The sequence below is a fragment of the Chinchilla lanigera genome, unplaced genomic scaffold (assembly GCF_000276665.1).
Source record: "Chinchilla lanigera isolate Chin_1 unplaced genomic scaffold, ChiLan1.0 scaffold00093, whole genome shotgun sequence".
Classification (NCBI taxonomy): domain Eukaryota; kingdom Metazoa; phylum Chordata; class Mammalia; order Rodentia; family Chinchillidae; genus Chinchilla; species Chinchilla lanigera.
In genome coordinates, this window is record NW_004955494.1 from 2075796 (window position 1) to 2092457 (window position 16662).

General features: G+C 45.5%; 1 protein-coding gene across 1 annotated transcript in view; it reads right to left on the minus strand.

Moving 5' to 3' along the window:
* Window positions 1–6157: 6157 nt before the first annotated feature.
* Tmem178b (transmembrane protein 178B) overlaps window positions 6158–16662 on the minus strand; it is a 360893-nt gene continuing 350388 nt past the window's right edge. Inside the window, exon 4 of the mRNA XM_005405409.2 lies at window positions 6158–15534. Within this exon, the coding sequence (XP_005405466.1) occupies window positions 15284–15534 (251 nt within the window). The 3' untranslated portion in view covers window positions 6158–15283. The remainder of the gene's footprint in view (window positions 15535–16662) is intronic.

The window sequence follows — 16662 nt, forward strand, 5'->3', positions numbered from 1 at the left end:
ACATGCAATATTCAATGAGATGAATCCACACTTGGACTTGAAAATAGCTAAGGATAGATCTATTTTTGCCTAGCCCTAATTTTAGTGTAGATGATGTTCAATCCTCTAGCATCTGAAAGTTGTAGTAAGACAGATCTCTAGGGGCTAGAAACCAAGTTCTCAAGCTTGAATAAAGTACTTGCTAAAGCCCATTTTGTTTCTATGACCACTGGGTTTAGAATTAACAAGAAGTACTTTATGTAGAAAACATTTTATTTTCTAATGCAGTATCTTTTGAGGATTCTTCCTACTCATCCTGTAGACACAGATTAACAAAGCTGATTTTTTGTTGTTGTTGATTTCATTCCCAACCTTACTGTTCTGGTCTGTGAACCTCAGAGATAATGACATTTTAAGGTCTATAACTTCAGAACTTTTATCAAATTCTTAAAATCACCAGTTGGGCTGAATATGTAGCTCAGTGGTAGAGCACTTGCATAGCATTAGCAAGGGTTTGATCCAGTACTGTAGGAAAAAAGAGAGAGAGAGAGAGAGAGAGAGAGAGAGAGAGAGAAGGAGAAAGAAAGAAGAAAAAAGTCACCCTAAGACCATCAATTATAATGACAAGCAATATATTGACAAGCAACGATAAGGAATTTGGAGACTGCTGCTGAAAGGATTGAGAAAACCAATTTCACAGATGCCATGTGGGAAGGGGCACATAGAATAACAAAAAGGAAATTTTTGCCTTGATCAAACACTTATATTTTCACATCTTTTGAAATGGTGCCTTGTTCTTCTCAAGCAGACATAATCCTTCTTGTAAATAAGATCCTTAGAAGGCAACTGGTAACTATGCTTAAGGTAGATCTCGACGTTCTCAAAATCTCTTAACCCCGTAGAGTGATCTGTGAGCCTCAAGTACACAACCATGCAATTAAGCTGTCACAGACAGAGAACTGTGCGTTCTGACACAGATGGCTGGAGATTTTGTTGGCCTGGGATTCACTGTGGGAGCGATGTTAACTCCATTAGAAAATATGTTGGAGTGCCGTGCTGAGTGGCATACCCTCAGAGCTAAAGCGAGCCAAAGGAAACTCCATGTTATGGTGCTTGGCAGATGCAATCCTCGCTAAAAAGCTGAGCTACAGGGAGAAAAATTAAATAATGGCTTATCAACACCACAGTATGGCGAAACCCCCTGCTTTGAGTCCCATAGCAACAGCACAGTGGAATACCGTCACGCCAAACACCCAACTTAAAATGGACTCTGCCACTCCCCACGCCATTCCTCCTTCCTCTACCTTGTGCTCCGAATGTCCGATCCAGGCACCTCCACATCCATGTCCCTGGAATACAGATTGGTTCACACCCTCGCCTCCTTCAGGCTGTCACGCGAATGCCATCTTCTTACTCCTGGAGAATCACATCACCTTTCACCTTCACATCTTCTCGTGATTTATTTTTCTCTAAATAGCTTATCGCCATACTGACTAGTACATACTTTAATTATTTCATAATCTCCCTCTCCCTGACAGCTCCTAGAGAGCAAAGATCTGTCTGTTTTATTCACTGCTCCATCTCCAGGGCCCGGGACCATGCTCGACACAAAATATACCATCAAAAACCATATAGCTCAGAGCACGAAGTGCTATTAGGGCAGTGGGCTTCTACTCCTCAGCCTTCAGATCCACTGGGGCCGCACTCCGGGGCTTCCTTTAGAAGGCAAAAGCAGAGTCATCTCCCAGAGCAACCCAAGTCTGCTGTCTGGTGTGGCTGAAAACCACACATTCTTCTGCACACCTGCTCAGAGGCAGCAGCTGTGGAGCTGATGGAAGCTTGTTGGAAGAAACCAGACCTAATTACTTGGCCTTGTTGCCCTGGTGCCTACTCTCACAGCCAGGTGTAGGCCCAGCAGAAGGGAGTTTTGAGGGACATTAGTTAACACTGATACCTAAACCAGTCAACCTGAAAGTAGATAGTAATTGCTGGAGGTTGGGAAGGGTGTGGAATGATGGGGAGTGTGTAGAAAGGAGGTTAGATTTGAACAGGGCCTGCTGTGTGCCTGGATGGAAATGTCACTCACACTGACCCCCATTAATATGTACAATTAATACATGTTAACCAGAAACTTTAAAACGGTAAAAAAGTGATCCGTAGTCTGATGGTGGCTTTGAAATCTCAGACCTACTTGTCCTTTGAAAGCCTGTTACGTCCTTTGAAAGCCTTCATCGTCCTTTGAAAGCCCACTATGATCTTGATCCTAGTAAAAGACACTAGCAGCAGTGTTGAACAGGCAAATGATCCAGACCCATGGATAAGAGCACCACCTGGGATCATATGAAAACGTAGATTCTAAGCCTGAGCATGTGAGTCTGTTCTGCTAGCAAGATTCCCAGTGATGCTAAAGGAGGGAGCCCAGAATCACCCTTGGAGTGGTGAGGTTCGTGAGCATTTCACTTCTGGGAAAGGAAGAGCTCATCCTCTTCTGAATCAAAAACATTTCAAAGCACGATTTTATTACACACAACTGCATGCCTGGGTAGGATAGCTGCAATGACTCAGCAGTGGTTGAATACAATGAATGTGTTTGCATTTAAGTTATGCGTGCGTCAACTATACACCAGCCTTTGATATGGCGAGTGAGTTGGGTTCCTGGGGAGACACTGAACAGTGGGTAGGTTTCAGTTCAGAAACTCTTCTTAGATAAGATGGAAAGTTTTCTTCATAGAGCAAAAGCACAAACAGCACAGAGGAGGTGACGGGAGGCTAACAGGCCCTGCAACAGACACTTCTGGGCCAGGCATCCTGTCCTATTTGTTGACTTCCATTTTAAAGTAGTCAGGGCTGCAGGTGTAGGAAGACCCACTTTACAAGGACACGGGGTGAGGAGGCCAAGTGACACGAATTGTACGTAGTCAAGTCCAAATCTGCTTTAAGACTCAAGTGCCTGTGCCCACCCCATACCAGCCTCCTGTGAAGGGCACAGGGAGCCACTTCAGGAGAAGCAGATAGAAAGGAGACCACTGACCTGTGCAGAAGGCCAAGTCAGGCTTATCTGTAGAGGATCAGGGAGAAGGGGATTTTTGAATACCTACAAAGGAGTTTCCATGTGGACAAGTAGTTTGTTTGTTCTTTTTTTTGAGACAAGATCTTGCTATGTGGGTCAGGCTGGCCTTGAGCTCACTTTGTAGCCCAGGCTGGTCTTGAACTCGCAATGATCCTCCTGCCTCAGCCTCCCGAGTGCTGGGATTACAGGCCTGTGCCACCACGCCGGGCAGTTTGTTTGCTCTAACCCATCTTGTAGCTTAATGTGCAGCAACGGTTTATTTGGTGGGCCTGGGATCACCGAACTCTGCACATTCTGAGAAAAAGTCTGACCCTTGACTGGCTCATGAGAGACAATCTTAAACCCGGGAAGTTCCCTGCCTGATGGGGGTGCCTTCGTTTACCTCGTTGCCTGAGTCATGCTAGACAGTTTATGCCAACAGTCTGGTTGTGCGGTCTCAGTTTGACGTTCGGCAGGGCTGCAGAATAAGTAACTAAAGTCAGCCACATAGGCACCCCCTGTCCAAAGGACGGAGCACTCCAATACCCCCAGGTACCAAGGCTTGTGTGGGCTTCCCGGTTGCCAGTAATCCATACATATTGTCACAAAGCCTTGCTGGGAGAATTAAGCACTGAGGCACCAGTCCCCAGCAGGGAACAATGGGACTGTGCACCTGGTCTGTCCTGGACCGTGTCTTATGCACCTTCACTAATTTTAAACTGTATCCCTTCTGTGTAAGAAAACATAACCCTGAGTATCACAGCTGTTCTACATTTGTCAGTTCTTCAAGCAAATCACTGAAGCTGAAGGTGATCTTGGGGATGCCCCACAATATTTAAAGAATTTAGTACCTGCCAACAGAAGGCCCAACAGGCCCGACAGGAGGGTGTGGATAGAAGACTATCGCTTTGGTTTGACCAGCGTCTATTGAGCACTTAACTACACACTAAGCATTACTAGTCATCAGGATACAAAGGTGAGCCCCTCAGAATTCCTAATCTTCAAGCCAACTTAGTTCCTGAGGGGATCCCAAGGAAAACAATGATTTCGTCTGCAAGTGCTAAATGCCACAAGACACATCATGGTACCCTGTGGCTTAGGGAAGGGCATAGAATCCCCGCTGAGCAATCTGGGCAGGGCTTCCTGAAGTCCCCTTGAAGTGTCACCTGTGGTATTTTGGGGAGCTGGTTACAGATGTTGGAGCTGCCTTTCTACAATTCTCTTGCAGTTCTCACTTTAGGGATATTTGTGCTTAGAGGCACTGGGGCTGGGGTGACGGGGAGTCAGTGTGCTTGCCACAAACCCAGTTCTCTGCTAAACTCAGTGGAGGGCCCAATTCATCACAGGTGAGGAAATCAGAGTTGCGCTTCATTGGTGAGAGAAGAACAGACTGTTTCTTTGTGGCTTAATCCAGGCGGTGAACAGGCCCTGGGGTATTTTGCCTCAGACGGCTGCTGGTGATGCCACCCACCCTCAGGTCAGCTCTCCCCATCCCTTCACCCTCACCAGCAAGGCAGAACTCTTCAGTTCCACCCAGTTCCTTTCAAAGGTAGTAAGGCTGGAAGGTCTTGTGCGCTTAAGGTCAGTGGTGTTTCCATTCTTGTTCTCTTCCAAGAGACACCGCTATCCAGATAGGTGTGTGTGGCTGGGGCGTTAGGATTCTGGGTTTTCATTTCTTCAAGTTCTTCTCCACTCGCATCTTTCCTCTGTCTCTCCCATACAGCACCTACCTTTGACCTGCACTTACTTTTGACGTGATCTATTGTCTACTTCTATTACTGCCAAGATGCCTCCTTATAGTCTAAAATTCACTGCTTACATTGTGTTTGTCAGACTAGATTCACACAGGTGGGTCTTCATGTGCAATGCTCAGCATGGTGCACTTCTTCCCACAGAGGCTACCAGCCGTGCTATTACCTTGGAGACTGTAATTCGTGTCACACCCACCTGGCCACTCTTCCGATGTACCACAGGGATGCAGCAATATAGCTCTCCTGTAGAATGCCTTCCTCTCCCTTTGGTATCCCACCTCCAAGGGACAGCGTTCCCTCTTTCACTGCCTACCGTCTATATTTGGGGAATTGTTTGCTCTATGAATCTGGTGGGCGGCAGAGCTCAGTACCCAAGAGAGAAGCTAAAAAGGTTCTACATCTGTTCCCTTGGCCTCCTTCAGTAGTGCACCCACCTGGGACTCTGACGCAAGAGCTGCTGCCTGAGAAAAGCAAGGGTGCATTCTGGTGGAAGGGGCAGAGGCAGCCGCATGCATCTCAGGGTGGGGGCCGCAGCCAGGCAAGCCCTGGTGTCCAGAGGCCAACAGTCCTCAGGGTCCAGGTGGCACCGGGGTGTAATTCCAGCTGCCTGCTTTTTCCTACATATAATACAGGCTTCCAGCTCCCCGTGTCTTTTCAGGAAGTTACTTTTCCCCCTACATCATAGAGTCAGTTTCTTTCACTTAAACTTAGAGATACCGATTCAGAAATAAGACCACTTAAGAAGCACTTTCCTCCAATCAACTTCCATTTCCCCCTAGCTTTCCTACAAAGGCATGAGCCAGAACTTTTAAAAGGTAGGTGGGTAGAAAGGACCTGTAACTCTAAGTTAGGAGAAAAGATGATGAAGACAACTAGAAAATAGGTTGAGGAACTAGAATGGAACTAGTAATTCTAGCATCTTGTAAAACCTTTTAAAGAGTTTTTTTTTTAAAAAAAAAAAAAACAACAACCTTGTATTAATGCCAGTAATATGAGAAGAGGAACAAGTTTCCATCTTTTTCTCTTTAGAATCCCTCTCCATCTTTCCCCCTCTCACTCAACCTCAAGGCATGTACCTTTGGCCTACATACGATTAAAATGTTTACTGTCAATTTCCTTCTGAATGAGAGCTTTCAGTGGCTATCTCTGTAAGAGCTGTGCTATTTATTTCTATACAAAACCCAAGGGAACAATATTGTTCTCTATCAAATACTACAGCCTCTGTGCTCCCCAGTCCCCATAATCCTCAAGCAGACAGAAGACACAATTGTTTAAAACACACAACATGATCTTCTTTATTTAATTGTTTAATCAGTTTACATTCCACAACTGACAGATTATTTATTTTTATTTTTCCATGAACAAGTCATTTAATTAATTACCAGACACTTTTTTTTTCTTCAATCGATGGAAATACAGTATTTCTGCCAATTTGAAAAAGAAAATTGCAAGATGCAGTCAGTTTTAGTGAAGTCCCCAAATGCTCTCTGCTTCCTCAGTCCTTTCAAAGTCACAGGAACCTGGCAATTTCCCTTTTCATCCCCCCTCCCACATCCCTGCTAAATTGCTCTCAGAATATCATAAGAGTTTCAAGATCTGGTTTGGATCACCTTTCCTGTAATTAATTAATTATGAGAAGGAACAGACAGTACAATAGATCTGATAAGATGTAGCATTCTGTTAAGATTAAACAATACATTTATTCACATCGTATCAGAACAAATTAACATAATATTTAATCTTATTTTAGCACCAATAACCACAGGAATTGCTACCTTCAAGGGGAGAGTCATTTTTAGAATCCTGCAGTATATACCACTCCTTGTCTAACCAATCAGAAAGCACTATGCAAATTAAAGGGAAGGTAAATAATTGATATTGACTGAGCCATAATCTAGTGGACCATAAACACTCCAGGTGTTTTGAGAGCTTTGTCGGTGATGGTCCCTGTCTAATGACCATATATAAAACATACTCACCAAATTGGCTTATTTTCTTTCACTTGGTTACACAGGACTCAGAATATTATATTTTAAACGAATCAAACTTTGTCACACTCTTTGAAAAGCTGTGAGAATGCCCAGGTGTTGGTAGCTTGTATTTTATTCTACTCTCCTTGCTAAGGTCTCACTACTTGTCTTTTTCTCCCAAACAAAAGTTTCTCCAAATCTACAAAAGGTCTCTAAGCAGAAAGGAAAGGTGGGCAGTGGTAGCCTAAGTCACAGTGCGAGGACAGAACTTGTCACCTCTACCTCCTCAGAAACCTTATTTCTCATCAGCCTGTGGCTGCCCCTCTTTCCAGTGTTTCTACTTTTTAGCATTTGATTTTCAGATAAAAATGTATGCAAATTGAGGGAAGGAGAAAACGGCTCCAAATATTGCCAAGATGTTCTTAGCAGGTGACCTCATCGGATTCATAAGGTTGTGGAGTGCTTTACTCTTCCCAGGGAAAGGCTGAAATAAAGGACATCTGAATAAGAGAGGGCAGTGGCTGATGCTCCTACAACCAAAGAACATGACCTGTTTCACCCTCTAGGACTTGGACTGTCATCAGGGCCATACCCAGGGATCATGCCGGCACCCTCTGGGGCACATGTGACATGCAGTTCACAGCAGTGACCTTCTCCTCTTACTAAGCAGATAAAGCAAGACAGCAGCTTGGACACAGCTGTATAGGCTTTTTACTCTCAACTGATCCACCTCCCACCTCTGTTAGCTACAATGAGACCTATGACATGAGTGACTCACCAGTAAGGGCCATCCTACCTTGTTCCCTAATAAAGACAATCAATCTGCACTGTCCAGACAGTAACCGAAGCCATGTGTGGGAGATGCGAGTGATCTAAATTGAGATGTATTCTCAGTGTAAAATTCATATTGGAGTTAGAAGAGCTCATCAGAAAAAAATTTAGAAAATCATAAAATATCGCAGTAACTTTTTTACGTTGAGTCTATGTTGAAGTGATGTTTTTGATATGTTCAGTTAAGATAAAGTATGAAAATTAATTTCATCTGTCTCATTGGACTTTTGAAAATGTGGCTATTAAGATTCATGACTTGTAGTATGTTTCTATTGGACAGTGGTGGTAGAAATCACTTTCTGGAAGCTGGTCCCAGAGATGATCACCATGGACCATCACAGAAGATGAAGGTTAGACTGAAGGTGCCTATAACCATGGATTGGAAGGGGCGCTGAGCTCAGTGTACATCCCCTTTTTGGGCTGCTCTTGCGGGCAGGCATCCCTTTGTACTGGAGGATTTCCCATTCCCTACTTATCCCTGCTAACTCTTAGCATTGGAGGCCCTTCTCTGTTGCTATATTGAAGGCATTCTGGTGACTCAGCTACTTCTCTATTGGAAAGTTCCCTGTATCTGACCATCACCTCCAGCCTGCAGAAGTCCGTGGCCTTCAATCCTCCACCACCAGCACTCTTTCATTCCCACTTGGTGGTATCCCTTCACCAGACTCCCTGCTCCTGCACTGGGAGAGCCCTACTTGTAGATCTAGTCACATATTACAAGCAATGTATATCTATCATCTCTGATGCTTTCTCCTACCCCAGCCCAGCATAGAAAGCTCTGTCAGTAACGTCAATAAAGTGAGATCATCAAAGTGGGTTGGAAAAGGCATCTGAGAATGAAAAGGTTGATAAAAGGTTATGGACTCCGACCACAAACTGGCTGTTCTCTTAAGCTTACTTTCTGAGGAGTGAAAAATGTAGGGGAAGAGTGGCAGGGGTAAAATCTCTCTGGATTTACCACAAGGCAGTCAGCATACACCAACCAGCATGGGCACAAAGTCTCTGAAAATAGCAGCAGAATGGACCAGGAGACATGGTGTCCAGGAGTCCCCAAAGACCCCCACCCTGTTAGGCTGAGAGGATATGGAGACACCACGAGGTAACAGAATTCACCCGAGGCCCCAAGTAAGCTGTGACAAAGTTTCTAGTGCCGCCCCAGGGTTGGGTCTTGGTGTCAACCTCTGCCTGACCTTCATCCTACTGAACTGGATGATATGCTTTTGCATTTGGGAGATATAATTTTCCTTAACGGCAAACCCCCTTAGAACAGAGTTCTAAGCAGACACTAGTGACTCAGAGAAGCAATCAGAAGTCTCCTGTGCCATGGTGTCTGTCCCTCCAAGTGCCACCAGACACAGGATTGCAGGGCAGTCCACTTACATCCTCAGAAAACTGAGGGCTACATCATTGCGTCTGAGTAGTTGCGATACCCCTCCCCTTCATTTTCAGGTTCCATTTTTATTTGTACATTTTTACAGATAGTCTTGAATAGCAAAACAGTCACATGTGGGTGGAAGGGGGAAAGGCAAAAGGCGAAAGGGTGTCCGCGAAAGCTCTCTGCGTGAAAGGCCGCATCACACTCACGACACAGACACACCGGCACACACAGATGAGAGGGGGTCTCTGGGCCACCCGAGAGGAAAGGAAAAGCTTGGGGTATAGGAGAGAGAGGGGGCACAGGGTTCCCTAGGGAGCAATGCCATTCCTTGGGCAAGAAGAGTAGGAGGCTGGCATCTGTCAAAGAGGTGCCAGCTTGAGCTGCCACTGGGCAACTCCCGGGTTGAGGGCCATTGTTCTGGTTCTTGAAACTGAACATGCACCTGTGCAGATGGCCGCTTCCCCCATCACTGGCTGGGCTGTCATTACAAAGCGAGCAATGGCTCGGAATCCCCTCGCGGAAAGTCTCAACACAACACTGACGCTTGATTCACTGCAAAGCAGAAAGTGCAGGGAACCTTTCCTCATCTCGAATCTAGGATTCTGTTTTTTTCCTAACAAGACCCATACTCGGAACATGTCTTAGTGAATGAACCATCCAGGGGACTTTTATAAAAACCCACAGGCTTCTGATAAAGTCATTAACTTCATTTGATGATGAGATCATCAAATGAAACTTTGATGAAAGCCTTTTAGAATCTGATTCACTCCCACAGCTTGGGCATGTACAGCTGGAAATCATGTCAGGAGAACTGTTAAAAACAAACAGGTCCTAACCACATGCTGTGGTTAAAAGTCAACTGTTTCAGCTCACCTGTGCTCTTTGTCTCCCGTGGTTTACTCCTTCCCTCACTTCTGGAAATAGCCCAGAGGGATGAGACGCCCCTTGCAAAACTGGCTTTGAACAAAGAAAGTCTGGAAATGGATAAAGTAAGCTAGGGGGCCAGTTTCCCTGGAGGGCCCAAATGAAGGAGAAAAAAATCTCATGTGCTTCGGCGAGCTACGTACAACCAGCAACCAGGATGACCTCTCTCTGCAGAGGGAAGAATTCTATCTCAGTGGGTGGCTCCGCTGCTGTGGGGTAATTTGATCAGTGCATAATTCATGTGACACTTCATGTTTGCAAATCACTTTGCAAGTTCTCTGTCACCCTTAATATACCATGAGGTAAAGTGTTATCACTATCCTCATTTTGTAGATGAGGAAGTTCAAGTATGGAGGAGACACAGTGCCCAGAGTCACACATCATTTTAGTGCAGAGCAGAAATGAAATTTACAGTAACTACGTTATACAAGTGTAGCTTAGTTAGTGAGTGACTCTGGCTTCAGTACTCTTATACCCATGATTAGACTGAGGTGGTTCCTGGAGAAAAGAGCAAGTAGAAGAAAGAAAGAAAACTCCCCCAAATAGGAATCTTTTAGCCCTGTTCCACCCGCCCTCTAAGTCTGGCATTGAGCTTTCAAAGGCCTTTTTGCTATCTTTGGGGACTCAGAGGCCTATGCTCCTGCTGCCAAGGATTCCGTACGGGCCAGTGTGATTCTGTGGCCATGTAAAGTCCTCCTAGCCTCAACTGTCAAACCGAAGATGACCACTAACTAGGGAGGATTTGGGGTCATGGCCACTGTAATTGAGCACACTGACGATGCCTCAGAGTGATAGAATTATGACCACTCTGTGTTGTATTTTATTTTTCTAATCTACAATGCGCATGTATTACACTGGAGAAAAACCCAATAATCAATAACAACATATTCTAAGAACTAGGAATAATGTTTCAAAAACAGTTTGCACCATGGCAACATCAATGAGAAGATAAGAAATACAGCCCCAGAAGTCAACTGCTTCGAGACCTCAAAATCATTTGTATGCCTCAACTTTTGTGGGCCTGCTTAAAAATCTGTCCCCTCCCTCTGTCACATACCAGCTGGAAGGCAGCACCAAAGACAATTCAGCTGGTATGCACCAGTTATTCCTGTCTGTGGGAAAATAAGCTCTCACCCTGACTCATCATATTTCCCCGGAAAGGGTTGGATGTGTTCATGGGGATGCTTAGTCTCTAGAGCAGAGGGAGGATCGTAGAGAAGCAACTTCACTCAAACTATGTGAAGCGTCCAACTATCCCACAACAGCCACACCAAAGGATGACCAGCCACTTCCAACAGGTACTTGAAAATTAGTTAGTTAATGCGCTCAGCATAAGCCAGGTAAAGACAGTCCATTCTAAATGCCTCTGAGTACTGTATTTTTTTCATTATTTTGAATTTGACTCAGGTAGGTGGCTTTGGAGATCCAATTGGCACATCCTCCTGTGAAATCAGGGCAGCCACACATGGGTGGTACTTTTCCGTTAGGCCTCTTATCATGAATGTGGGCAAGAATTGAGACAGAGCATCAAGATACCCTCTCTTCTTATGGAAAGAAAGGCAGCACCACTGGGTGGATCCACTCACCCCCAGTGAGAGATTACACCAATATGGCGCCAGGGCCCCAGGTGCTGTGCAGGGGCATGAGGTTAAGAAAAGCTGATCGGTTCCCACTTGGTGCTGTCCAGTCTTTGTGCCTTCATGATCTCTGGAGGTGAAATGGTAGAGTTGTTGAAAGGCTAAGGCTTGTGGAAGGACTGGATTGAAGCTGGAAGAGGCACAGTTTATATTTTTTGCTTTTTTTTTTTACATTTTATATTTAATGCCAGTGCACTACAGATCTCCTCACAGAACCTACAGCCACAACAAACTAGGGGACAGCTTGGGGTCTATCTCTAGCCTCTTTAGAGAAGAAGTAACTACTTTAAATGACAAAAGCTGATGAGGACAGAAAATATAAATGAATGGTGAAAGAGGAAACAGAAATAGGAAAATATTCCTTCCAAAGGAAGAGAAAAGAAATAGGATTTCTCTCCAGGAGACATCCCACATTCTCAAATCCCTAATTCACTAGGGAGGAAAGGAGGTTGACTTACTTGGAGCTTGCAGTACATGCATGATCATATCCCTTGTATGCATACAACTATGAGGAATTTGAACTTGATCTAGATCGCAACCAGGAGCCTTACTGAGGCTATTGATCCTGACTCCCCTTAGAAGGTCCTGGGAGTTGCAGTTAGTAGTGTCTGACCTAGAGAGCCTCCTAGGTCAAGGCTCTTTTCTTCCTTGTCCATTGCTCCTTTCTCAGCCACCTCACAGCCAGAAAGTTTTCGTCACTGCTTAGAGGGGCACGTTTTTACTTGTGGTCAAACTCCTATGTATGAAGGGTCAAGATCATCTTGGAAATTTCCCATTGGCCAGAACCTGCCAGCTCCACAGTGGCTTCCACCCTGACCACGACGTGGTTGGGAATGGTTTTTGCTCCCAAGCGAGAGTAGACCCCAGAGTGCTCATCTGTACTGATCTGAACCCACTATCAAAACAGCCACTCTGTGGCCCTGCTCTGCTGATGTGAGTTGAGAGAGATGCTTTACACTTTTCTTGGGCATCCTCCTAACATTTCAGGGATGCTCAAGTTTCAAAGAGGTGCAGTAAACTTCGTCAAAGGCCTGTCACAAAGGTACGTAATTGGATAGAGCACATGATTTATTTATGGCAAGCATGGAATTTTAAAAAGGTATAACTTTGGGTCTAACAGGCAGTACCTTGAAATGTGGTTACTTATGTTATAGTTGATAGCAAATCATCCCCTTTAGCATGATTTCCCCTGCCTTTCTGCAACTAGAAAACAACTGGAATTTGCATCTAGTTATAGAAAATCCCCCTCATCCAAATGGATGCTTGCAGACACCTGCCTGTCCCTGCTTGTTTCAAGATACTTGGAAGGAAGACACAAGGCCTCTCAATCTGAGATACTTTTCTTCACTTTTCCTCAAGCCCAATTATGTCCTTTCCCTTAAGGGAGAAATCTAACTTTAAACAAAAAAAGAAAATAAAATTCCCAAATGAAAAATGATTTTCTTGCAAATCATTTCCCTTCTCATAGAATAGATCCTTTGTCTTAAAAAGTAACCCCTAGAAACCTCAACTATAAGCCAACAGACTTTTTTGCTACCCAGCTCACCCCTATTGCCCTGCACACCCACACCCAGGCACTCACACATGAGACCTCTTGCAGAAGCTGACCAGGGTCCCTGGCGAGGAAGTCTTGAGCAGAGCACCCACACCTGCGTGCAAGTATGTACTGACACAAACATAAAAATGCACAGAGAGAGACACACTCTCACACAGAGAACCACACCAAACCCATTCATTCACATCAGATGTCCTGTCTGGTATGTATCACACACATAGACTGTCCAAAAGAGCAGAGGAGGCAGGCAGGACTTACCGCCTGGTGGACAGAAGAAGAGGCCAGTGGTTAGTAGGTGAGGAAAGGAGGTGACTGGAAGAGACTGGTAGGAAGATAGGCTGGAAGACACGTAGATGAGACAGAGCACATGGGGGAAGGAAGGCTGCTGAGTAGTTGGCACAGTCCCCAAGGCATATTTGTTATGAAACAACTGGATGCTCTGCTCCGTGGCTGAGCATGGCTACACCAGGCTGTGGATTCCCTCCTGCCGCCCAGGGCTGCTCTGCAGCAGCTGGGCCTGTGGGGTGATTGTGAGCTGCGCCAGCCCTACGGCATTCACAACTCTCTGGCCGGCTTCACCCGCTGGCACTTGTGACGCCAATTTGCTCAAAAGGGCCCGAGACTGGGGTGGGTTTATTCTGCCTCTGGTTGGGTGCTAGCCACTGAGCTATTTTGGGATTCACAGCCTTGACTATCAAGAGGAAAAGGAGGAGGAGGAAAGAATCAAGAGTTCTCCATAAATGTATACAATAGCACACAAACTTCAGCCCATGGGAAATGGAGGTGCTTTGGGCATGTGACCTGTTTCCTTTCATCTGTACAGAGGTCACCCCTAGGAAAGGGGTGGATGTCTGTGACAAAGGACAGCCCCCATGGTGGGGAGTGAAGGTCTTGCGTGGTATACACACTTGTACAACAGCAACCAGAGGCAACATTCCTTCTCCCTCCTGAACTGGGTGTTCCCCCCTCTTCTCTCATGGTCTTTGTGCCCAGCTGTGTCTTGAACTTCCACAATTAAGAGGACTAAATCCTGCAGAGTCCCAGACTGCAATGTGAAGAACCACAGGGTCATCCGGCCCAGGGGTTTTGTTCTTGGTTCTGCCCTCTGGGAATTTGAGCTGTACCAAAAATAATTTTAAAAAAAAGTGCAACACAAGCAATAAAACCTCACGCTCAGAAAACATCCACCTCATTCATTCATTCACTCATTCATTCCTCCCTCTCTCCCTCTCCCTCTCTTGTAGGGATTTGCAGCTGCAGTGTTGGCATCCCTAGAGGCCTGGCCCCTCCTGATACTTCTTAGGTCTCCCTGCCTCCACTTGGGCCACTAAACCGCTACAGTGATAGACAACAGTCATAATGCAATATTTCCATTGAAAAGGTGGAAAGGAAAAAAGAAAACCACCCAAAATACACGCACGAGCACACACACGCACACACACATCACAGCGTTACTCCAAGGCTCCGATCTGCCGAGGGAGTGCAGTGGGGAGGACAGAGTGGCCTCTTGTTAACTGGGTGTAAGGCAGCTGGAAGGTCAGACTGGGTTTTCTGAGCATCCACCGAAGCGTCCTTTCATTGATGTGGGTCGTGCCTCTCAGCGCGTCCTCTCCCCTTCCCACCTCTAAAGCTTTGTCCACAAGTTTGGCCACAAAGAGAAAACGTGCTTTTCCACTTGTTTTCTCATCCATTCTGTGTGTGTTGCTGGTGGGCCAGGAAGGAGCTCAGAACAGGAAGAGCAGAAAATGAAGTGGTTCTGAAATGGCCCCAGAGACGTGGTTACATTCTATGGACTAGGGGCCGCGCTTCCCTGTGAGATGAATGGGGGTTGGTGTCCTCTCTTGCTGGCCCGGGGCATGGCATTTCCTTCTCTATACCTGGGTTGCTTCAGACCACTGCCACTGTCCCTTCCAGCTCGCCACCACATGCTCATGAGTGACGGGGATCAAGGTGCTATCCCAAGTGGTGATGTTCGCTCTGTCTTCAAGAAACCATGAAGCCAAAAGTCAAGAATTGATGGAAGAGCCACAGGATGGGAACGCTGTCCCCATCTTGGTGATGAAACAACACGAAGTCCGGTGAGATGCAGGTGCCTGAGCCAACTCAACTCTACCTTGGCACTGGCATCGTCTTGATTTAGTTTTGTTTTATATATGTATATTATATATATATTTATATATATATATATATATATGTATGGGTTTGTATTTTAGCACACTGTCCCATTCTCGGGTCTGGATTTAGGGTGGTTGGTCCTCGGGACAGGTTGGACAGAGGGGGCCAAGGTACAGAAGAATCCCGAGATGAGCGTGAGGCCCAGGCCCCCCCACGCACAGAACATGGACCATCCATAGCCATGGCTGATGTCGTCAGGGAGTCCATACAGGTAGCGTGGGTAGCGCGACAGCTCAAAGTTGATCCCAGCCACACAGGTGCACAGTGAAATGATGCAGAAGGTTCCTGGAGAAGAAAGGAAACAAATATGGGGTGGGGAAATGGAGGAGGAAAGGGAAAAGGAGGAGAGAGAAAGAGAGAAGTTAGGATTATACGTTTTCATTTTCTTGACCAGGAGAAGTGAGGAGATCTGGGTAAGAGCAGGTTATTACCAAGGGTGCCATCTGAAAGTACAGCAGGGAGAAGAAGAATACTAAATGATCATCATTCTCTTATTCTCCAATAATTCCCCAGGCTTTGACAAACTCAGGAAGTCTCTTAGTTGGGAAAGTATCCCAAATAAATGTCTCATTAGCATTTCCTATGGGGTGGAATGAGGCAGGAGATCATTCAGTTCCTTTCTCTAAACCATTTTGAACTCATTGTCTTTCTTTGGAGATACAGAAAAGATCTCATTTGGTACTTCTTTAATGGGAAAAATATCTGGTTTTCTTTCTTATACAGAACATCTTGTACAATGTTAAGTATTCCTGTCATTTATTCACTAACAACTCTTTGGCCACCAATAGAAAATGTTCCTTCTCAGTTTGTCTTTTCAGATTTCCAACTCCTGGATATCCTTTCCTGTTTCCTATAAGACAACCTTTCCCAAAGTATTCTCCATGGGAAACTAAGCCTCTGAAATCCTTTGCAATAATCTGCATGTCCCAAGGCCATTAAGGCAGACGTACAGAGGACAGTCCAGAGGTAGGGGGACAGCAAGGAGGCTATTGCAGTCATCAGCAAGTAGGTATGAGGCTCTAGTAAGGTGCGCACAAAGCCTGAAGATTATAATGACTTAGTGAATGATTGCTTTTAGAATGGTTATTTGTTGAGACAACTGAAAATATTATCAGGTGCTTACTGGATATAAGCATAGTATAGCTAAAATATGTCCTGTGTATCTCTACGTATGTTTACGGGTGCACATGTATATGTATGCATTTGAAGTCTAGGCAGGAAGGATTGGGAAGTGATCATAGCTGCCAGGAAATGAGTATACAACAAGGACTTTGAGGGTATATCTTGTCCCTGGCCTCTTTCTCTCCGGCTTTTCCCCTCTCTCTTCATTTCCTGGCAGCTACGAGGAGAGCAACCTCCTCCTCCATACGCTCCCACTGCCATGATGTTCTGCCTCACCCCGCCCCAAAGCAA